The sequence below is a fragment of the Ruditapes philippinarum genome, unplaced genomic scaffold (genome assembly GCF_026571515.1).
Source record: "Ruditapes philippinarum isolate M1 unplaced genomic scaffold, ASM2657151v2 ctg3030_1_1_1_1, whole genome shotgun sequence".
In the NCBI taxonomy this organism is placed as follows: domain Eukaryota; kingdom Metazoa; phylum Mollusca; class Bivalvia; order Venerida; family Veneridae; genus Ruditapes; species Ruditapes philippinarum.
The window spans coordinates 60220-84856 of record NW_026860225.1 but is presented as its reverse complement, the minus strand read 5'-3'; the positions used below and the strand labels follow the sequence as shown (position 1 = coordinate 84856).

Genomic DNA, 24637 nt, shown 5'->3' with positions numbered 1-24637 from the left:
CAAGGGGAAATAAATCTGAAAATATTGGTGCTAGTTGTGAACCTTGTCACATAAGATGTGACTGATGATAAGGTACATATATTTGAAGTATGAAGTTGATACCTTAAGTAATGAAAAAGTTATAGTAAAATCTAGTTTTTTTAAGGAAAATTCTAAGTTCAAGGGGAAATAAATCTGTAAATATTGGTACTTGAGTTATGAACCTTGTCACATAAGGTGTGGTTGATGATTAGGAACATATATTTGAAGTTTGAAGTTGATACCTTAAGAAATGAAATAGTTATAGTGAAAAGTATTTTACTGAAACAAAACTTTAATCTGAAATCTGGACGCGGAATTGCAAGGGCGAGTAGGACAGCTCTTCATACTCTTCGTATAGTCGAGCTAAAAACAACAACACAAAATGTAATGTGGTTATATAATATTTAATCTTTTGTATATAGTAATAATAATTGATAATAAAAATAAATTATAATCTCTTAACATGTACAAATTGAAATGGATAATATCTATTTTTAATAAAAATTAGGGTACAACTTAAAATACATTTTACAAGTAGGCTTTATTTTTCTTTTTAAAAATTGAAAATAGGCTTAATTTTGACAACAATATTAAATAAGGAAGCACTGTAATAAATATTACTACATTGACAATAACAAGACTTGTAGGGTGTATTTAGTAATTTAAAAGACAAAACGAAAAGAACATCTAATATAAAAGCAGTGAAAAATACAAACAAGACCTGTCTAAAGACAACATGCTCTGATTTTCTCAGAACTGGACAGTGTAATTGAAGCAACATAGAAAATATAGGCACAATTCTGATAAAAAAAATGCTTGGCAGACTTACATGCCCTTGATTTTGTGCAAATATTTCAAGTCAGATAAAAATATTTAAAAAAAAAAAAATATTCCGTGTCAAAAAGAGAAAAATAAGCAAAAATGCTTTTGAGCATTCAAATTATAAAAAAGTATTTTCACTTTGAAATGAAAATCTTTTTACAGATTTTTGGAGATGTACCTTTAAGAAAATGTTTATAAAGAAATTCTAATTTGATACCATAGGCATCATAGATTGAATGTATTTCCTATCAATGTGTAAATGATAAAATCTACATTACTGAAAAAAAAATTACTAAACTAAATCTAACAAATAAATAAAACAAAAACACTCCAGACTAACAAATAAGTAAGATCTCACAAATAGCAAGATCTGCCACGTAGAAATTCATTTCAATTTACATAGTGAACAAATACTCCCAAATTTAAAATGAATATTTTTGATACTTTTTTCAGAAATGTATCTTTAACCAAGAAATTCAAAGGTAAAAAAGGGGTCATAACTGAGAAAAGAGTTTGAAGTGATAAACTTTCCACTGTTATTCATATTGAGAAATTGGCCTAGGAAGAAAAAAATAAGTAAAAAGGGGGCATAACTTTGCAAAAATGAATTTTAGGACTATCTGCCCTTTTGAAATGTTATTATATTTTGATAGTAAACATGACTGTCACACAGACGCTTGGGGTTTGGAGCTCAAAACGCCTTTAAAATCCAAATAAAATGCATATTTGTCAATCCCAGGACATGTACTGATCATATATATAAAAAAATCTTAATATATCCGTTTTGAAAAAAAATCATATTTCAACATCTATAATAATACACAAGATAAAAATGTTAGCCGGAAAAAATCCGCACCCCTACCGTCATAATCACCATGTATTTTAATCCATTTCCAATATTTTCACATAATCCTTTGGTCCATCGACACAGAAGATATAATTCTTCACGATGATGGTCAATTTTAAACTTCAACGGTAATATAAACAACGCAACAGCCGAAATAAACATCAATATTCTCGCCGTTTTTTTCAACGACAAAAACTTTCGATAAATTCAATGGGCTATGAACGAAGCTATCCGATTATGTGGTTCCCAAACTTATAAGCGCTGCGCATTTTGCACACGGCAAAGCTGGGGCCACATAATCGGATAGTGACACATGCACACCTCAATCACTGGGCTTAAAATATCAAAATTTATAAAACATACTGAAAGTAGTACATTTACATACTGTAGAACTCGTTTTATTAGTGTTTTTTTTTCTTGTTTTTTTTTTGTTATTATTCACATATCAAATTCTATTCACAGTTATTGTATATAAATATGTAAGCTCAAAACTGTGAATATCTTATTTTACCCAGCAACCAGTTTTGAACATAATTATGACACAAATTCATAAATATGTAAAAAAATACAACTTTTGGACAAAAAATGCAAAATTTTGACACCGCAAATTTAAAGCATAACACAGTATAATTTATGGTAAGAATATACGATTTGGTGACAAATTTTTCAGTAATGCTATAATTATGATAACTTAAATAATAATATGCATACTATCAGTTCTAATTTTTTTCTTAATAATGATAAAAATAATTAATATATTCATCACATGCCACTTTTGCAACTCCATAAAAACAGTAATGCATGGCCTTGCATAAAATTTTATGACACCATTCATGTAATACATACATTGTGTAAAGACATGCTAAATGTTAGTGTTACACAAGACATGTCTAAGAAAAGCGGTTCCTTTTTACAATAAATAGTTCTTATTTTGGATTTGTGATTTTTGTTATTTGTAGCAGTGTTATTGTGTGGATTTGTGGTTTTTGTTTTTTGTAGCAGTGTTATAGTGTGGATTTGTGATTTTTGTTTTTTGTAGCAGTGTTATTGTGTGGATTTGTGATTTTTGTTTTTTGTAGCAGTGTTATTGTGTGGATTTGTGATTTTTGTTTTTTGTAGCAGTGTTATTGTGTGGATTTGTGATTTTTGTTTTTTGTAGCAGTGTTATTGTGTGGATTTGTGATTTTTGTTTTTTGTAGCAGTGTTATTGTGTGGATTTGTGATTTTTGTTTTTTGTAGCAGTGTTATTGTGTGGATTTGTGTTTTTTGTAGCAGTGTTATTGTGTGGATTTGTGATTTTTGTTTTTTGTAGCAGTGTTATTGTGAGTTTTTTTATAAATATTATCCTGCTTTCAGTCATGTGTATAAGATAAATACCATAACAGCTGCCACACTGATGTTTATTATTTCACTTGATTTTTGTATCAGAAAATTTTCAAAGACAAATTACTTTTTTTTTCTTAAAAAATCTTGCTTTAACAAAAATTTAAACAGTGTATTGAAAAAGTAAGTTTAATGGAATGTTGAAAACACACACAATAATATAAAACACATACACAAGAGGTAATAAATCTATAACAAGAGCTATCAAAAAATGCATATAACAGGGGAGGTAACTACTGACTACAAAGATATTTGGAAAAAGAGGAGGTAACTCTTGATTTACAAAGATACCAAATAGATCTAACAATGAATGAAATTCACATCAAACTGTTACAAATCTAGCGATTGAAAGCTTGGCACAGAGGGGTATATCAAAAATCATCTTTAAAAATTACATATACTTTGCATTAATTGAAATATATACACACAAATTAATTCACTCAAGGAAGCCTGAATTATCATTAACAAAATGAGCATGTTTACATATCTGTTAGCTGATAGTGAAAAAATTTGAACACAGTCACCAATGATAAATAGCTTATACCTAGATTATATTGAAAATTAAAAAAAAAAGTCATTATGGAAACTAGAATTATTTTTTTTATTCAGGTCTGCCTTAGCAACCTTTGACATAAGGTCACAGAAGCAACAAAAACATAATTCTTAAAGACAGGCTTGTATGTTTGAAGATACAATGGTTCAAAATTGTGACTAGCTTGATATCACTTCACTGATAAAATGATAGAGCAAACATTGCAAAAACTGAACACATTTAAACAAACTACAAAACACAAAGTCTGAATTTATGTCTGAATTAAAACTTTCATACTCGCACATGATGTACTCCTTTACTACCACATAACTGGGTAATAAAATAATAGTCACATCAACCATTTAATTCTTTAAACAGGAAACAATTGTAGCACAACACCAAAATTATAAGGAGAAGAAATAAATTATCAAAATAAAAACTGCAAACAACATCAAAATGATTAAGGCAAGAAATAATTGCTGACAGCACCATATTAGTAAACAAATGAGCCGTGTCATGACAAAACCAACACAATGGATTTGCGACCAGCATGGATCCAGACCAGCCTGCACATCCGCGCAGTCTGATCAGGATCCATGCTGTTCGCTTACAAACCCTATAACAAGTAGAGAGACTGATAGCGAACAGTATGGATCCTGATCAGACTGTGCGGATGCGCAGGCTGGTCTGGATCCATGATGGTCGCAAACCCATTATGTTGGTTTTGTCATGACACAGCTCAAATGATAACTGTGTACAATACCAAATTGCTTAAGAAAGAAATAATAGCAGTATAAACCAGCAAATTGTTTTGGAATTTTTCATTCAGAATTTGATTTGGACCTCTACATTTTGGAAAGAAATAGCCTACTAGCTGTGTACAACACCTAATTGTTTTGAAAAGATAATAGCTGCGTAATAGTTTTTGTAACAAGAAGTGATTTCCAGAACACTACATTATTCAGACAAAAAAAGAACAACTAAAAAAAAAACAAGAGGGCCATAATGGCCCTTTTATCGCTCACCTGACTTTAGTAATCATTATAAATTTTTACAATATAAATATACATTTAAGAAAAATTCCATGAATACATAAATAAAGAAATAAAATAAATGAATAAGCAAAAATATTATGTCTTCAGGGGTAAGTTAACCTACGATGTTAAACAGAAGGCCGAGACATGATAAGATATTTGTACCAGCATTTGTCTATCGTTATCAGTTTGGTTTATGTTTACACCTGCAAGATGAGCGATTATTTGTTATTTTGAATGAAAGTGTGACATTTGGCAAAATCTGTTCGGATCCGAGAGGTAAATTTTAGAGTAAAATAAGAACAAAAATTGAAAAAATCGTCCGGAATTCGGAGTAGACAGGTTCCGGATCCGAAAGGTTTTTTAGTATTGAAAATAGAATGAATAAAATCGGGACCGGACACTTTGTTCGGAAAAGAAAGGATTCCGGATTTGAAGGGTTCGGATTAGCAAGGCTCCACATATAAAATGATAAATGGATATCTTACTTGCAATGTTTATATTTTTATATAATGTTTTTTCTAAAGATTTTCATTTTATATGTTTCTTAACTACATTGTATTTGTAAATTTGTTTTGTTTGTAAATATTTACATTATGTACATTTGTATATTTGATAGAGGCTCATAGGGAAGACTGAGCATGCCTAACTATGTTTAAGTCTTTATTATTATTAACTTTATGCCAGGAACATCCCAGGGAAATACCATAAAATTTGACCTAATGATTTAAGAGCAGAAGTTGTTTGAAAAAAGTTGACAACAGACGCACTGATGAACGATTGACTCCGGATAAATTGTGATCACAAAAGCTCACCTTGAAGATTTTGTGCTTAGGTGAGCTAAAAAAGCAGTTATACACAGTACTGATTATTCAGAACAGAAATATTATTTGAACAAAATTAAGATTATTGGCAAAAAATTATAGCTAAACTGCATTGAAAATATAGCTATACACCAAAGATTGAATATTACGCAAGAAATAATAGCTGTATCAACTTTATAAGATTTCAAACAAAAATTGGCGGACAGGAAAAATGATTTTGATTATTTATACATAAAATGAGAATGAACACATTCATGAAGTTCACTTAAGAGTACATAGTATGTGTAACTAGTTACCATGATATCAACTTATGATTAAAAAAATTGGTTTAACTAATAACTAAATTGATTGGTTTAACTAATCATTAAATTAATTGGTTTAACTAATCACTGAATTAATTGATTTCCAAAGAACAAATAAATAAACTTTGGCAAAATTTACAGGATATAAAAATTATCTCAAATTTCTGATAATATCACACAATCATGTATGGTAAAAACTCTACATATTTGTTAGCCATAGAAGTGAACTTAATATGACCCTTAACCCTTATCCCACTAAATATCTTAAATGGACTGGCCCATATTTCAATCTGGACTGAACCATTCATCATTTGCGGGGGAAATTTCAAAATATGTACTGACTGAATAGTGGACAGTGAAGACCATGATTGGAAAGTATGGTCTGCACTTGTATTATAGGTAAAATTGATAACTGCAAAATGGTGGCAATAAATTTTACTTGTTCTATGTTATCATGACTTGCACTATTCACTTCTAAGTCTGTACATAATTTTCATATTTTCTTCAAAATGATAAAATAATTTTGTATATGCTTTAATCCATTTAGCACGGATAGGGTCAAATGTATTTGTTTGTTTTTATTTCTTTTAAATATTTAAAAACAAAACATAGGAAATAATTAAAATAATTCTACAGAAGTACAATAATACATACTTAAATTAAAATATATCATTTGTAACAGTAGAGATAAAAATAAGATTAGATAATGTTAGAAAAGCAGGCCATTATAGTAATAATAAATATCAAATAGATTACACAACAAAAGTACATTTTAGGTATTATAAAAATAGATATCTTATACAATTTTAAAAATCATTACAACATTCAATTTCACCAAAAAAAATTCAATAAGTATATGGCATCTTAAATTACTTCTGTGACGTCATTCCTTTGTTCTGAACGTACTGTATTTTTAATACAGTACAGGTAGGTGTCCAATATTAACGTGTAAGTCCAATTATATTGTGTAACACATTATAATGAAAGAAGCTTCAATGACCACAGGATTTTGTGGAAAATCATCAAAATTAAAGAAAGAATAAAATATTAAATAAAATGTAAGTTAACACGAGTAATGCAACGTTTTTCCTTTGCCCATTACGTATTTTACAGAATTTTACTAAAAGAACAATAATTTGTTATCTGTCCATGATTTCATTGCTCATTTCACGAATTCTATTTTCAAGCCTACTGGTTTTCGATCTCCAAGCTCTTAAAATTATTTTATACTGTTTACGCTTCCGTAGTGAAAGTCAGTTAAGATATGATTTTAATGGGATTGTTAATTCTTGCCTATTGTCCGTTTTTTCTTTTTACATGTATTTTAATTGACAATTATACTTGATTTGATTCATTGTATGTACGTACTGTTTCAGTAAGGTCAACTTTTCAAATAAGTGTAATGATCAGCTTTTCAGATAGATGAAATTATAGAGAAAATAAATTCATCTTTTCAAAACAAAATCTGTTATTTTTGATTGCATATATGTTTGACTTATATAAACGATTCAAGACCCCTGTGGTATGACAAATATCAATTCAAAAAATAAGAAAATCTCATTTCGTTGCGTAAATATCCAAAATTAACCCTAATGGTCATTTTAACACAACATTTTACATCTGTGATAGCTGTTGTCATATGAAAAATAAAAATATCATTTTTAACACTTAATGGTCAGTAAAAATCCTTCCTAAAAGTAATAAAATAGAGAAAATAAGAATCCATAAAGTCATCTCAGTCAAGCATTCAAAATATCCAAGATTTAACACAAATTTGAAAACTTTTATTTTTACTATTTCTTGTAAAAATCTCGAATGTACAAATTTATGTAACTGTATGTGTGTAATCCAACATTTGTACATAATTGGTCTTATTTCAAAACACGAAATTTTCATGCTTCGGACATTTTGTTATTTTGGAGGCTCTCTATAGGGTTTTGCAGGTAAGATTAAATAATTACTAAAGCATAAAATTGTACATTTTTAGCACAAGAAACATAATGTCTAATTTTTCGATGGATAACATGATATTTGATAGTAAAAGTAGTAATTTAAGTAAGATATAAGCCTCAAACTGACCAATAAGTAAAATATTGAATTCCCCTCGGCGCTACGCGCCTCATGAAATTCAATATTTGACATATTGGACAGTTTTCGGCTTATATCTACTACATAATTAAATGATTAGGCCAAAAATTACATATTTGAATGGCTGAAAAAAAAATCAGTTTGTTTTGAAATAAATTTGAATATCAATTTTATAAATTATAACTGTAATCCTAACTCTTCTTTACTGAGTTATTTTTTTGACATGACTGGACTGGAAATATATTTTTTAAGATAAATGTTCCATCTGATGTAGGTCTAGACCAATAACTTGTGTGCAAAATTTCAGATCATTTGCTTTCTTCGTTTTTCCAGAATAATTATTCTAATTGTGGAAAGTGAACCAAAATTGAGAAGCGTTACAATGCTTTTCACTCAAATCTAGCTCAAATCAAATCATGCTGGTCGCAATGTACTATGTTGGTTTTGTCATGACACGGCTCAAATATAACATGTCAGTTTTCATTGGTTTCAAGTCACACAAACACTGCTTGTGATTTTCTAACTTTTCTGGAGGGGAAGAATTTGGGTATATCTCCATGCTTTATTTTGAGTTAGGACACCCTAGTAAAACTAAAACAACCACTATGCAGTAAAAACATAATAGTTATTTAAGTGAACTGCTCTATAATGGAAGGTTTGTAATACAATAAATACTAGTAATTACTTTGATACAATTTAGTATCTGACATAACAACAAACCACAAAATAATTTTATATAGATTTCGTTTGCAAGTTCAAGATTTATGATCCGAAATTACATATCTTTACATAGCAGACAATAAAGTATTTCTTGACCAGAATATTATTATTCATTTCATGAATACTCATACTCAATCACTTGCAAATCTATGAACATTTATTCCCTGCAATACTTTACAAGACTATCAGAATGACACATTTCTTTTGTTTTTTTTATCAATATTTGAAACACTAATGGAAAAAATGTGCCTTTTGTAGACCAATCCACTTTAAGACATAAAAAAATAATTCTATGGACATGTATGAAAGGTTGTTCAAATCATATAACCCTCACGTAGCTGTTTGGGCTTTATAAGCTTACAACCATGCTAGGCCATATAATGTGTCTAAATCTATATGAATATTAACATACCAATGGTTTTATATCACTTAAGTATCTTAACAGAAATCACATGTTTACATATAAAAATCCCATTTCGTTATAAAACAGAGAATGGTGACATTCACTATTAACTAGGTCTGGTAATATACATTTATATACCACTTACATATACCACTAAATATCTAGTGAAATTTACCATTAACTACATGCCATTCATCATTAAACTTGACCTGGTGACATTTACCATTTACTACATGCCATTCATCATTAAACTTGACCTGGTGACATTTACCATTTACTACATGCCATTCATCATTAAACTTGACCTGGTGACATTTACCATTTACTACATGCCATTCATCATTAAACTTGACCTGGTGACATTTACCATTAACTACATGCCATTCATCATTAAACTTGACCTGGTGACATTTACTATTCACTATGTCTGGTGACATTCTCCATTTACAATTTTACCATGATTTCCATTCATTGACAACTTTTCATTTTTATCTTTTGAGCGAAATTGTCGTAAAATGTCATTTTTCAAAAGTCTCCAAAACAAAATCGGGTTTATAAGATACATGACAAACATTGTACTAACAATAAATATATGGTACACAAGTGTCAGTCTATCCCATTCAGTATAGATACCCCAACCAATCAGAATGACGCCCCATATCCGGAATCTTATAAACGTGATGAAGTTCAGCCATACTACCATCTTATACAACCAGTGGTCAAACGGCCATTTGTCAAACTGCATAAGTTTACGGGCATGCAGGAATATACTGTTGATTTCTGTCATTAGGGCTATGATCGTGTAAGGAACATTCACCTTGTATTGTATGTTGTAACCGAATGACCATACAACCTGTAATGTAATGACTCAGAACATTATATTTAACCAACATATTATTCACTTATCTTATATTTAACCTAATCTATCTTATATTTAACCAGCAAATTTTTTCACTTATCTATCTTAATTATATAACCAACAAATTATTCACTAATCTATCTTATATTTAACCAACAAATTATTAACAATCTACAGATGCTGGTGTCAAACTCTAACTATGATGAATACCTTAAATGGACTTGTCTCTTTTTCAATCTGGACAAAAGCAATCTATGATTTTAGGGAAAATATAAAATAACTGTTGACTGATTAGCAAATAGTGGAGACCATGATCTTGGTCTGCACTGGAAACCTGGATACATCCGGTTCCTCAATCAGTTAAACACCTGTGCAAGTCACACAGTAGAAATATGGTGATAAATGAGTCATTAAATTGCACATAATATTATAATGTAAATTATTACTTGAATCTTTAATTTTTTTGTACATTTTTCTCTAGTTTCTTTTTTCTTTTCTTTTTTTTTTATAGATATTCTGGCTTAGCTGGAACATGCAGCTTTAATAAATGTTATTGCATGAAATAGCAAAAAAGTTCAATATGTAAGCTTATTTACTTAAATATATTCAAGATTAAAGGTGAAATTCAAACAAATTTGCCAATCAAGTAACTGGTTCCTTTAAACACACTGTTGTGACAAAAACTTTGTAATCGATAACCCATTACTACATTTCAAACTTAGAATAGCTAAACTGTTCACTGTTTTACATTTAATTTAATGATATCTATATTGAAAGATCATTTGGCATTTATGACAGAATATAAGAAAAGAAATAACTTGCCCCAATATGATGTAGAATCACCTCATAGTTACTAACCAGTTTGTTATTGACAGCATGATCAAATACATCATACACAAAATATCCTGAAACAAATAAACAAAGAAAAATTCATGGTTTAAAAGTCACAACAATGCCTATCATTATTAATTTCTTATTTACAAGTAAAACTATCTATAGCACACTGACTCCTTTATTATAGGTGAAAGGTTTTACCTAATCATGAAAGTGGATAAGCTTAATAAAAACTGTAATAACAGAACAGAACAGAACAGTTCTGTGATAACAAGCTGAGGTCTTCCATGTTATTGAAAGAAGTTCTGAACCAGTTATCAGCTTTTTTTCATATGTTTGTTTGTTTGTTGTTTGTTTAATTTTTACCTTTTGACATATCTCATTGGTCAATCCAACTAAAAATACCAGCTTTCGTGGATAACTAACCAGTAATTACCAAATTATCTCAAAGTGACCGAGTACTTATCTAAGTGTATGATTTCTGAATCAGCAGTGAGAAACAAATGTCCCAGTTCAATTGTCAAGCACCCATGTATCTAACCAGCTATCTGATACTGATTCCAATGTTGAAGTTAGTATATGTATGTCTTTTAAAAATCTACCAGGTGAATAGGATTTTCTTATACAAGTAAAATATTTATAAATTCTAATATAACATTTGAATAAACATGTTAGCAATAACTGGCAATACATGTATATGGGAGGGCACCTGGCTAGAGATGTTCTTTTTATTCACAAATCCTGATAAAGTACTTAAAACTTGCACATCACTGAGAAGGCACAGGGTATCAGCAGAAAATTTAAGAACTCTGGACAGCAAAAATAAACAAAGACAAGAACTTGTACCTGTGGACCAGCTGCCGATGTCCTGAATTAAACTGTGAGGAGTAACCCTACACAGGTGACTGATCCTACAGAGTAGACAGAGACAACAAGGAAATGTGCTAGGGTGTGTGAGCTTCTAGCACAGAAAGTGACAGCTTGAAAGGTAGGCCCTTTGCTTGGCATAACCAGCCCTTTTAAGAGCAACCTCCTGCTTTCCTTATTGTCTCAGGTTACTGTACATTTTGGTACTCATTGACCACCTTCCAGTGACCTACTTTTGGTTTATAATTTACGTTTTTGGCAAATACAGCATGGATACTGCATGGAGGTAAATGAACACCACTTTGTGTTTCAAAATTAACTCTTTAAGGGCATAATTTGGTGACATGTCCTGAATCAGTACTCGACAGTGAAAGCTGCTTTTTGTGCCACCACAGGAGGATGGATCCACTTTAAACCAAGAATACACCACAAGGTAATTACACTTACCCATAGAGAAGGATAATAAGGTGTATATATAAGTGTCACAGTATAGTATCAAATCTGTTGAAATTTCTGGTTTAAACAACAAACTGAAAGCAAACAAAAATATACATTACATTCAAACTAACCAATACATGTATATCTTTTCTTTCTTTTTTTAGAAAAAAAATTAAAACATAAAATCAAAGGATATGACATTTTCATTCATCATTTAAAGATTTTGTAAGATAATAAACTTTATATATAATGATCAGATGAATTATTGTCTCATAACCATTATACAAAATAATTTTTTATGTATGGTTTGTTTTGGAAAGTTTTTTTTTTCCTTTGAAAAATAACTTTTTTCTCCTTTGAAAAAATAACTTTTTTTAAAGATGATTATGACTTGGTTATTATGAAATGCATTATTAATTCAAATAACTTAAACTTAATGTCTCAAATTTAAGAGCACACAAGTATGATATTAGTAACTGAGTTTCTCACGTGATATTATACCTTAAAGTTTTACCTCTTTTTTAGCTATAAACTACAATACATTTGTAATACTATAGTATATAAAATCAATTATACAAATATTATCTACCATTTATGTCATATAGAATGTTGATGGTCATTAATTACTATTCTTTATCTACTCATTCATACAACATGTTTCATTACTGGGTGGTATACATCTTTATTATATACAACAAAATCACATTAAATCAGCAAAATTTTAAGACCAGTCTGAGTGAGTTTGCTGTTTTAGTTCAGTCTACTGATGAAGGTTTTTTTCTACCCAAATATATGACCTATTTTAGCAAGAAGTTAAAACCAGTCAACAAAGCTTCTATTACACTTAAACAGTAGTTTGCAACTTTAACAACAGAGCAATTAATCAAATTTTAAAAAATATATATGTTTTGAAACCCAGTGCCAATAATCAGATAACCTACAGCTACCAATGACTTATAGTAAATATCTTAATCAAAATTTAACTACAGTAAACTTCACTTATAACAATAATAATGTTGCCGGAGTGCTGACTATTTATTTTCATAATGGTTGTCTAGCTCTCGCACATATACAATATAAATTTGGCAGCATTCTGAATATCATTATACATGTAAGCGGAGTAATTACTGAACATAATATACAAGTACATCTGTACACATATAAAAGTACATGTACAGTTTATCCAGTGATTTCTATAGAATATTTTCTGTGAAAAAATGTGTTTGACTTAACTAAGTGTGTAAGTTATACAGTCTATGTTCAATCAGGGACAGGGTCAGAATCTCATGTTTTAGCAGGGAATGCCAGTTATATTCATATAAAGACAATAGCGTTGAATTACAGGAATATCTGGATCTGGAACTTGTAAATATAATAGCAGAACATGTACACAGATAAACAGTAAGTGTTTAGACATAACTGGAATGTGTTTGGTTTAAGGTATAGGTTACAAAAAAAGTCTAACAAATAGGGTTCAGCTTTCCTGAAGGTTAAAATGTTATCTTAAGATAAATTGCTTCATATAATTGTCAAATCAATAAAATTAAGATGGAAAAAGAATTTTGCTGACTATAAAATACATAAACAACAAGCAATTATCATAGTATTGCAAGCAATCCATAAGTCCCCTACCGGCAGGTACGTATACTGAAGGGCCATTGGCCATTCACTTATGTTTCTATTTTAAGTGAGCACAGTGAACAGTTTTTATGTACAGACAGACAGACAGACTGAAGGACACTCTAAAGTTATTTTTTAAACATCCCTGTTATCAAAATAACATTTTTAAAGCAAAATTTAAAAAAAAAGGAGATAAGGATGTCATACATGATGTGAGTGTAACAAAGAACAATTAGTATAAATGAAGGTATGAATATTGAATGTTTATTTTGAATTTGAAGTAAATGAAAGTTAAAAGAACGAATAGGAAAAATAAAAAGTTTAAGGAGAAGATAATGGAAATATGGATGCTAGATTTATAAACCTTGTCATATTATTGTCATATTATTATGATGTGGGAGTTTGAAGAAAATCCTATCATAATTGAAGAAAATTACCAATTTCTCAAAAAAAAGTCAAGTTCAAAAGGGGCATAATTCTGGAAATAGTCTTGCTAGAGTATTGAACACTCACAAATGTTGAGTGATTTAATATAAGAAACATTTATATGAAGTTTGATGTAGATACGTTCAGAAAAAAAGAAGTGATAAAAAAAAACAATGTTTTTTTTAATGAAAATTTTAAGTTCCAGGGAGGTAATTCTGATAAATTTTGTGCTAGAGTTGTAAACTTTGTCACATATGATGTGGTTGATGACTATCAACTTATATTTAAAGTTTGAAGAAAATACCTTAAGAAATAAAGAACTTATAGTGAAAAAACTGAAAAACTAGAATTAGAAATCTTGAAATTCAGTCTATTTGTTGCCATAGCAACCAGAATTTTCAATACAGGAAGATAAGAAAAGAATGTGCATAATCTCCATACTGCCATCTATCCATATGTCAAGTTTCATAAAAATATTTTTAGTAATTTTTGCGTTATCACTGGATCCAGGTTATGTGTAAAATTTGCCATATTTTCAGTCTATTTGTTGCCATAGCAACCAGGATTTTCAGCATAGACCCCTTTCAAAATTACTAAAAATAGAACGCTGCATATCATTACTGACCACAGGTTATCTCTGGAGGCAGAAAGCTGTCTGCTAATAGCTTAAACTCATGGAAAAGAGTCTACACATGCTCAAAAATGACCATGTCTTTGGGTTTTACTCTTAATATTTCATGTCTGTAAATTTAGTTTTTTACTTTGATAAACTATCCTTTTCTGCAGAAAAAACACTTCTGATCCATTATTATTGGACAATAAAAATCTTGGCTGGTAAGCTACAGATACTGGCATTCAATGGGCCCACTGATAAGTTATTTTCCGAATTAAACTGTATTTAAAAAATTCTTTGAGAGTAAGTTATAAAAAGGCCATTTAAGTATTTAACTGACCCTAAACACTCTTCTCCCTGAATATATGAAAAATCTTTTTAATACATGTACCAGATAAACAATATGTATCTTTACATAAATCATTTGATTGAAACTGTATACTATATGTACATTTTGAAACTCAAAAGGAATCCTGAATGTGTCAAATCATGTTGCCTCTTTAAATAAAGTCATCATCATCATCATCATCATCATCATCATTATTATAATTATGTACTAGTGTTTGGACATGTGCAGCCAGTTCTGTAATGAGAAACTTACAAGTGTTGGCAAGCAAGAGACAGTGTACAAAGAACATACCTTACAATGCTTACCTGATAAAGAAAAAATATGATCAAATCAATGCAACCTAAATTGTCATTGATTTATTTTAAATCATCTTTAATTTATTTTTAACCTCGGGCATAAACTCAGTTTCAAAACTATAATTAAAAACTACCAATATTAAATTAAAAATATCAGAATACAGAAAAAATGAAAACAACAGACTGGCTTAAATACATATATTTGTGTAACATCTATCTAAATTATACAGGAAATGCATAACCTAGTCATTTAAAATAGTTCGATTTCTGCAGAAAAGCCTGTTAAAAAATAAAGGCTAAACTTCAATTTTTGCTAACAATTAATTTACTGTGTGAAATGAAGAAATTATAAGGCCCATCAGTTACTTAATAATCATTTATGTTATGAAGCATTAAAAAAATCATGAAGCAAAACAATTGGTCACATTATAAAACGTAAAATGAATACAAAGAATTATTTGTGTCGTTGCCACGGCTTTAATTTTCTTGTTCCAATCTTTTTATAGCTTTTGTCCATGCATCCCTTCTCCACAATAAGTATTTAGGAATCTAAGTTATGACATTGTGTTTTCTGTGTTTTGCCTATTTGAGCATCCATAAATTTGAATAAGAATGCCTTTATGAAATAAATATGTTTTGTTTTGTTAAAAACGTATTTAAAGTAGTAGCATAATATTTTGTTCCGCAACATTGTATTCTGTTTATGCACAGTTTTCATGTGTTTTCAATAAAAGAATTATTCTATGTTAAGAGCCGACCGTGAGATGTAAATATCATAATGTTACCATTTTCGAATTTTATGAAAATTATTTCATTAGAATATTTCATTTTTGATATTTCATTAGTTTTTTAACCTTTAACTATTTTATTCACCATTAAGTAATATCCTTATTTTTACATTAAACAAACCTTAAATATACGAACAAACAAAAACATCAAATAATTCACAAATGTCTGAAACATGTTAGATATATTTTGCTAATAAAAATTGCTTATTTTAACAATTAAAGTATGATTATTGTTAAATAACTTCTCTTTAAACTTGGTCTGGAGGCTTACCAGTAAACAGCTTTCTGCCTCCACTAAATAAAACATGAGTGACCTGAAATTGACCTTACATTCTGCAAGGCGTCTATAGGAAAAAAAGAAAATGACGTGCATAATCTCCATACTGCCATCTATCCATATATCAAGTTTCATAAAAATATTTTCAGTACTTTTTGGGGTATCGCGGGATCCAGGTTATGTGTAAAATTTGCCATATTTTCAGTCTATTTGTTGCCATAGCAACCAGAATTTTCAACATAGGAAGAAAAGAAAAAGACGTGCATAATCTCCAAACTGCCATCTATCCATATATCAAGTTTCATTAAAATATTTTCAGTACTTTTTGCGTTATCGCGGGATCCAGTTTTGTGGACGGACGGACTGACGGACGTACTTAGCAGACGTGTTTGTGGGGTTATTCCTTTGATCTCTTAACCCCACAAGAGCAATTTTTTTAACCCCATAAGAGCATTTTTAACCACATAATACATGTCTCTACGGAATGAACCCCATACAGAGTGCCTGTACATAAACCTAAACCTCATAATGTAGCTCTCGTCTGCTCGGATAGACGGACGGACGGTAAACCGGTAGGGGACTAATAAGGATATCCCTTGTTACTTTTTATCTACTATATATTTAAATTTGTAAAGCGGACAATTAGTTCCTGAAGATAGACCCCTACTCTTATCTATTTTAAGCAAAAAACATTACTGACATGTTATATAAAGCTCTCTTGATACTGTTTTGAGAAAGCTTAACTGATATGATGCACTTTCCAAAAATAAAATTACTGAAATGCTTAGTTTGAAACAACACATAATTGTTTTTTAAACAAAAAAGAAAAGCTTTACAATTCTGGCATCACTAGATTCTACCAATGCAACAAGTACCGACCAAGATCAGTCAGCACATTCTATCATCTAATCATCATGGTCTGTACTGTTGGCTATTTAGTCAGCAAATATTTTGAATTTTTCTCTACAAATAATGAATGGTTTTGTCCTGGAGACAAGGCCATTTAAGATATTTAGGGTGGATGATTGTGTCTCTGACAATCAAAACGGTCTGTTGTAAAACCATGAAGAACTCTACTTACTAAGGTTAAGAAATGTACTTCTAAGGCTAAGATGTAGAAAACATTAGTTGTGGTAGTCTGTGGGACTATCGACAATTTCTCAGTTTCAGTTTACAATTTACAGTTATTGTTGGAAAAGATGAATTAATCAGCTGTTGAAAAAAGCTTGAGATATGATCTACATCTGTTCTATAATGAAGTAATTTTTACACTGAAGTAATTATCTGTTTGAAAAGATGAACAAAATTTACTGTTGAAACATCTGTAGTGAGCTAAATTCTGCAATTTAATTTACCAATACGTAAATTATATATCTGACATTGAATATGTCACTTGCGATACAAATTATGAAATCATTTCAGTATTGAAATACCAATTTGCTATCTCATTTAGTCGTTACTAAAAATGAAATATCAAAAATAAAATATTTCAGCTTGATTTGGTAATAAGAAAATTGCAAGATTATGAAATGATGAATGAGAATAAGCTACTGATTGTAATAATGGGCGGGGTTGTAATAATGGGCGGGGTTTACTTTTGATATAAGGTTACTAATACCTGATATCAAAAATAATTAACTGGCAAAAGTTATCAGGCAGTTGCCATAGCAGTTGCATGATTTCGGCTGAATTATAAATCATTAAAAAAATGATAGAAAATCTTCTGGTCATATAAGCATACAATTTACTGTTGATTCAATATATAGAAATCTATAGTAAATTTAAATACTGTGAACTGGAAAATGTTCTATTGAAAACAAAGGTGAAGTAATCTACTGATTTAAGATAAAGTAAGCTGAGAGTGCGAGGTAAGCTAAGGAGTTCTTTTGGCAAAGTTGAGTGTTAAATCAAAATCATTGAAAAAAATTTAAGTGTCCATCTTTACAAAAACATCTGTAGCAGTGACCCAGGTAAGTTCCAGTCCCATTCTAAAGATTTCAATATTTGTCAGAAAGTGATATCATTTAATATTCAGTGTGAAAATCAATTAAGAAAACAATTTAAAAACAAGAGTCTATTTGGTAAAAGCATTAATGCCCCCAGGTCAGATTCTTGTCAGTGACAAAAAAGGTTTAACCCATTTACTCAGCTAAGGACACAAGAATTGTCAAAAAAATGTAAACACAGTAAAATAACTTAAGAGTCATGACCTTTTGTTATTGTGAAAAACATAAGTTGGCATGCCATTGCTATTGATGAAGATGAAAAATATTCAACTTCCCAAAATAAATTTATCAAATATAAGCATGTATATATAGAAATACATCTGTGTATAAAAAAGCTATTATTAGCACTAGTGATCTTGACCTTGTGATTCCAAACACTGGACAATCCAAGGTTACATATAATGTTACTTCCAAATATCAAAAAAAAAATCACTTGACCTTGACCCACTGACCCCAAACTCAGTCCAAAGGAAAAAGACAATGCAAGTTACCTTCCTATCAAATATGAAAGACATCTGTCAATAAATAATGGCTATAAGGGCAAAAAGTATAAACATCTATTTTTAGCACTGGTGATCTTGACCCAACTAACCCCAAACTCCATACATAGGGGACAACTTCTAAAAATGTATTCCTACCTAATATAAAAGACATCTGTCAATACCATAGTCTGACACCTGTAAAAGTGTAAAAATCTATTTTTGGCATTGGTGATCTTGACCTTTACCCTAATGACCCTTTACTAAACCCAATGGCAGAGAACCATATTAAGATGATCGGATTAAACATGAAAGATGTCAATTTAAAAATAAAGGCTTTATGAGCATAAATGTTAAAATTGTTAATAAGGAGAAATTTAAGATAAATCCAACTTGCCTAGAATAGGTCGACTATTATAAAAATTCCGCGAGTCAGATGTGTCGCCTTGTGAACAATGTAGTTTAGGGGAAATGGCCAGGACAAAAATGAAATATGAAAAATAACAAAGGGCAATAACTAAAAAAATAACAAGTGCAGAGCAGCAGTTTCTGTACACTGCACTTCTTATCAATAAGATCTATCATTCTATGATGTTTCAAGTCCATAGCTTTCATACTTGAGGAGAAATGACCAGGACAAAAATAAAGTAAGTAAATCAACAAAGAGCAATAACTCAAAAATTAGGAAGTGAAGAGTACTGGTTCTTGTGCACTGCACTTCTTAATAATGAGATCTATCATCTTATGAAGTTTCAAGTCCATAGCTTTTATACTTTCGGAGAAATGGCCCGGACAAAATTAAAGTATGAAAATAAACAAAGGGCAATAACTCAAAAACAAGGAACATCGCAATGCGATGCAACCAGGTTTTCAGCAAAATATTTCACAGAAGCTTTGTCATGAAGGGGCATTTGTTTTTAATTGAACTTTTAGGAGGAATTATGGCTTTTTTTAATATTCCTCAAACAAAAATGATTGAGAAATTTTATGTTGTCTATTCGCCTTTTTTTCCCAAATGTTTTAGAAAGGTAAACAGTACTTTATTTTTGCTTAATTTTTGCATTTTTGCGTCTCTTGTCATTTTCTTTTGTCAACAATATTGGCGTGTGGTGTTTTGTGCGATATCAAGAAAAGTATGTTCACAATTTTAAAAAAATACTTGAATGATGTCTTGGAAGAAACATGGGAATTTAGTGAGCGCCAGGGCACTTGATGACAAAGCTTCTGTGAAAGTTTGGTCAAAATCCATTGAGAAATGTAGGAGAAGTTGCGCACTGTAGAAATTGTTCACTATATATTCTGTATAAGGAAAAAATATACAAAGGGCCATAATTCGGTCAAATATTATCCAATCACAAAACCCCGACAATATGTGCCAGGCACTTGAAACAAAGCTTCTAAGAAAGTTTGGTCAAAATCCGTTGAGAAATGTAGGAGGAGTTGAGCACAGAAGAAATTGTTCTCTATATATTCTGTATAAGGAAAAAATATACAAAGGGCCATAATTCGGTCAAATATTATCCAATCACAAAACCCCGACAATATGTGCCAGGCACTTGATAACAAAGCTTCTAAGAAAGTTTGGTCAAAATCCGTTGAGAAATGTAGGAGGAGTTGCGCACAGAAGAAATTGTTCACTATATATTCTATATAAGGAAAAAAAACAAAGGGCCATAATTAGGTCAAATATATACCATTCGCAAAACCCTGGCAATATGTGTCAGGGCACTTGATGACAAAGCTTCTGAGAAAGTTTGGTCAAAATCCGTTGAGAAATGTAGGAGGAGTTGCGCACAGAAGAAATTGTTCACTATATATTTTATATAAGGAAAAAAAACAAAGGGCCATAATTAGGTCAAATATTATCTAATCGCAAAACCCCGACAATATGCGCCAGGGCACTTGATGACAAAGCTTCTGTGAAAGTTTGGTTAAAATCCGTTGAGAAATGTAGGAGGAGTTGCGCACAGAAGAAATTGTTCACTATATATTCTATATAAGGAAAAAAAACAAAGGGCCATAATTACGTCAAATATATACCAATCGCAAAACCCTGGCAATATGTGTCAGGGCACTTGATGACAAAGCTTCTGAGAAAGTTTGGTCAAAATCCGTTGAGAAATGTAGGAGGAGTTGCGCACAGAAGAAATTGTTCACTATATATTTTATATAAGGAAAAAAAACAAAGGGCCATAATTAGGTCAAATATTATCTAATCGCAAAACCCCGACAATATGCGCCAGGGCACTTGATGACAAAGCTTCTGTGAAAGTTTGGTCAAAATCCGTTGAGAAATGTAGGAGGAGTTGCGCACAGAAGAAATTGTTTACGCCCGCCCGTCCGCCCACCCACCCGCCCGCCCGCCGACATACCTCAATCTAATAACCAGTTTTTTCCTTCGGAAAACCTGGTTAATTAAGAAATGCAGAGTACCAGTTCTTGTGCACTGCACTTCTTCTTAATGAGACCTATCATCCTATGAAGTTTCAAGTCCATGGCTTTTATACATTAGGAGAAATGGCCCGGACAAAATAAAGTTATGAAAATTAACAAAGGGCAATAACTCAAAAATTAGGAAGTGCAGAGTACTGGTTCTTGTGCACTGCACTTCTTAATAATGAGACCTATCATCCTATGAAGTTTCATTTTTTAGTCCATGGCTTTTATACATTAGGAGAAATGGCCAGGACAAAAATAAAGTATGAAAATTAACAAAGGGCAATAACTCAAAAATTAGGAAGTGCAGAGTACTGGTTCTTGTGCACTGCACTTCTTAATAATGAGATCTATCATCCTATGAAGATTCAAGTCCATAGCTTTTTTAGTTGAAGAGAAATGGCCAGGACAAAATTAAAGTATGAAAATAAACAAAGGGCAATAACTCAAAAAATAAGAACTGCAGAGTACCGGTCCTTGTGCACTCCACTTCGGGTTATTGAAAGAAGCATGCATACCAAGTTTGATGTCAATCAGACTTATAGTGACTGACTTATGCTCCGGACAAGCTTTAGGGGACGCCGACAACGACGGCGACAACGACGCCGACAAAAGTAACCCCTATATGTCACCTTTTCAAGGCCACACAAAAAGGCCACAAAAAATTTTTAAAGTAATGAAAAGGGGAATAACTTGGGAAATGGATGGCACATAAAATTATACATAACTTGGCATGTATTTTGTACTCATAAGTAAGTGTGGAAATTATGAAGCCATTAATACAGATAAAATATAAAATATATCAAACATGTTGGTTTAGGTTATTAATAATATCCCCTTTAAAATACTGAAAAGGACAATACCTAGAATTTAATGGAAGCCACTGAAAAATAATTTGCAAATATCATGTACTTAGAACTGATAAGTAAGTGTGTAAATAAATTATGAAGCCATTTGTACAAAAATTGGCAACTTGCTGGTTTAGGTTAACCTAGTATGGACAGATGGACAAACAATCTCCGAGTTGACTTTCTGTGTTTTTTTCTCTGCTCTTCTTTGACTTAAAAACCCAAAAAGCGATGTTTTTTCACCCCATAAGCAACCTTTTTCCTCACAAGTACAGGATGAACATGGATAATTATCCCAAAATGTCTCTTGTGTTTGTACTGACAGACAGATGGACAGACGGCTCAATTACTATATGCAAAGCCAAGTGGCATAAAAAAAACCACTGCAATCAGACTTCTATAGATATTCACTCTAACACTGCCAGCAGTAATGGACTGTGTAATGCCAAACCTTTACTGTTGGCAGCCAAATGTTATCATTCTGATATTGAAATAACATTAATTGTTACATTAAAGAGACTCCACTGAGGTTTTTTGACATGATGGGACTCGCATATATTTTTTTTCAGACTTGTGTACCATTTGATGTTGGTCTGGACTTATAAGTTGATGTGCAAAATTTCAGATTATTCCCTCACTCTGTTTTTTTTCTAAAACAATTATTTTTATTGTAAAAAATGACCAATAAATGAAAAGCATTGCAAAGCTTTTCATTCAAACCATGCTAAAAATCATGCAAAAAAAAAAGATTTTCAATTAAACTCTTTGCAGTATATCTTATTATCCTTTGCTGATGTTTCCATTTAAAGTGCATAATACTTGATATAGGCAAGACTTTCAAATTTTATGATTTGAGGCTTTTTGACCTCAGTGGAGCTCCTTTAAAATTGACAATTACTTTCAAACTTTGAATCAGTCCATTACACACAATCAGGAGAATATATCAAGGGTTGACTGCAAAACTGCAGTAACTTATGTGAAATAAAGAAGAACTTTCAACGGTTCTGCGTTCAACCCTCAAAATGTTATCTCAAAGCCATTAGGAATGTCAATGCCACTACAAAAAAACCACACCTGCAATTTTCCTACAGCAGAGTGTCAGGCCAGACCAATATGTTACATCTTTTTTTTTTTGCATTAAGTCCTCATGCTACATTATGATCAACATAGCTTTTAAAATACATGTAAACAATACTATATGAAGGTCAAAGCCTAAACTTTTTTGGTTGTTGTGAAGAAAATCCTATTACCGTAATTTTAACTATGTAACTATCTAAGATCACTGACAATTAAATTACACACTATAGAATATTGTTAAATATATGTACCATCTAAACGATTGATAAAATTTTAAGATGACAAGAGTGTTAAGCTTACATAATGAAACCTACTTACAATTAAAATATGTTGACATAAAACAATTTAATACAATGACATAATAATATACATGTGATTTCTGCAGATCATTTTCTGTCATCAAATCTGTCGTAATAAACAAATGTGTAAATTATACATGTTATTTGTACTTCTTTTATTTTGCCTTTTCTTTATATCATTAAAGTTTTACCTGACCTTCAACTTAATTAGTTTTAAATTGCCTTGATCTTTTTACCTAAATCTAATAAAAAATTTATTGACATTCTAGGTAGCAAATAACCAATATTTGACAAGTTCTGTTATCTGAAACTTTGAGAAAATACAAATGTATAGATGAAATCCGAACCACATTGACATCAGTGCCATGTTTAGTTATGACAACACACTTCAGACTGTTCTAAAGATAAGTAACTGAAGACAGATTTTCTATAGAGAAAAAAAGAGATTGTGAGAGGGTATATCATTTATTTGGTAAATATTGATAATATACTTGCCCTTCATCCATCTAGCCCTGAAATTAAATTCCTCTAAATTGCTTACATACAAAACATTTTTGACAAAAGTTGAAATCAATCTAATGTATGCATGATCACATAATTATAATTATCAGATTAAAAAAAAAATCAAAGATAATCCCCAATATAACTCTTCTCATATGGCAAACTTCTGTCAATATCCTACAATAAAAAATACATGTAGCTGTTATAATTTACTCCCTAGACTAGTAACATTTATACAGTAATTACTAAAGGAATTGACGGCTGTTACTTTTTACTCCCTGGTTTTGTGTTTTGCATACATTATAATTATACCCACTTAGAAATGCTCCCCCTACTTAATCAGTACATCTTTCCTTTTTCTAAAAAAAGAAAACAAAAAGAAACTAAAGTACTAGAATGTGCTATCTATTTATGAAAAATTATTTCAAAATCCATTCACGAATAACCAAACTATTGCCAACAGTAAATAAAACAATTACTAAATAGTATGTCAACCTTTTAACAAATCAGTTTTTGTCTTCAAATAAACATGATCCCCGATCTTACCTGGCAAAATTCAATGCCTTAGGGCATTTATATGTGGGTATAAAAAATATGTACCTATTTTTTCTTGCATATCAGACAGGATTATCTACTGTTTTTACCGGT

The 24637-nt window shown here is 30.7% G+C and overlaps 1 protein-coding gene across 2 annotated transcripts in view; it reads right to left on the bottom strand.

Moving 5' to 3' along the window:
* Positions 1-406: 406 nt before the first annotated feature.
* The window catches only part of LOC132759282 (TLC domain-containing protein 2-like), a 27729-nt gene continuing 3498 nt past the window's right edge, over positions 407-24637 (bottom strand). Inside the window, exons 3-6 of one of the 2 annotated variants that reach the window (XM_060751028.1) lie at positions 11984-12066; positions 10658-10740; positions 9378-9829; positions 407-9185 (exon numbers count right to left, since the gene is read on the bottom strand). In XM_060751028.1, coding sequence (XP_060607011.1) covers positions 9398-9829; positions 10658-10740; positions 11984-12066 — 598 coding nt within the window. In that variant the 3' untranslated portion in view covers positions 407-9185; positions 9378-9397. Of the gene's footprint in view, positions 9830-10657; positions 10741-11983; positions 12067-24637 lie in introns of both variants that reach the window. The other variant, XM_060751027.1, reaches the window with a different exon arrangement.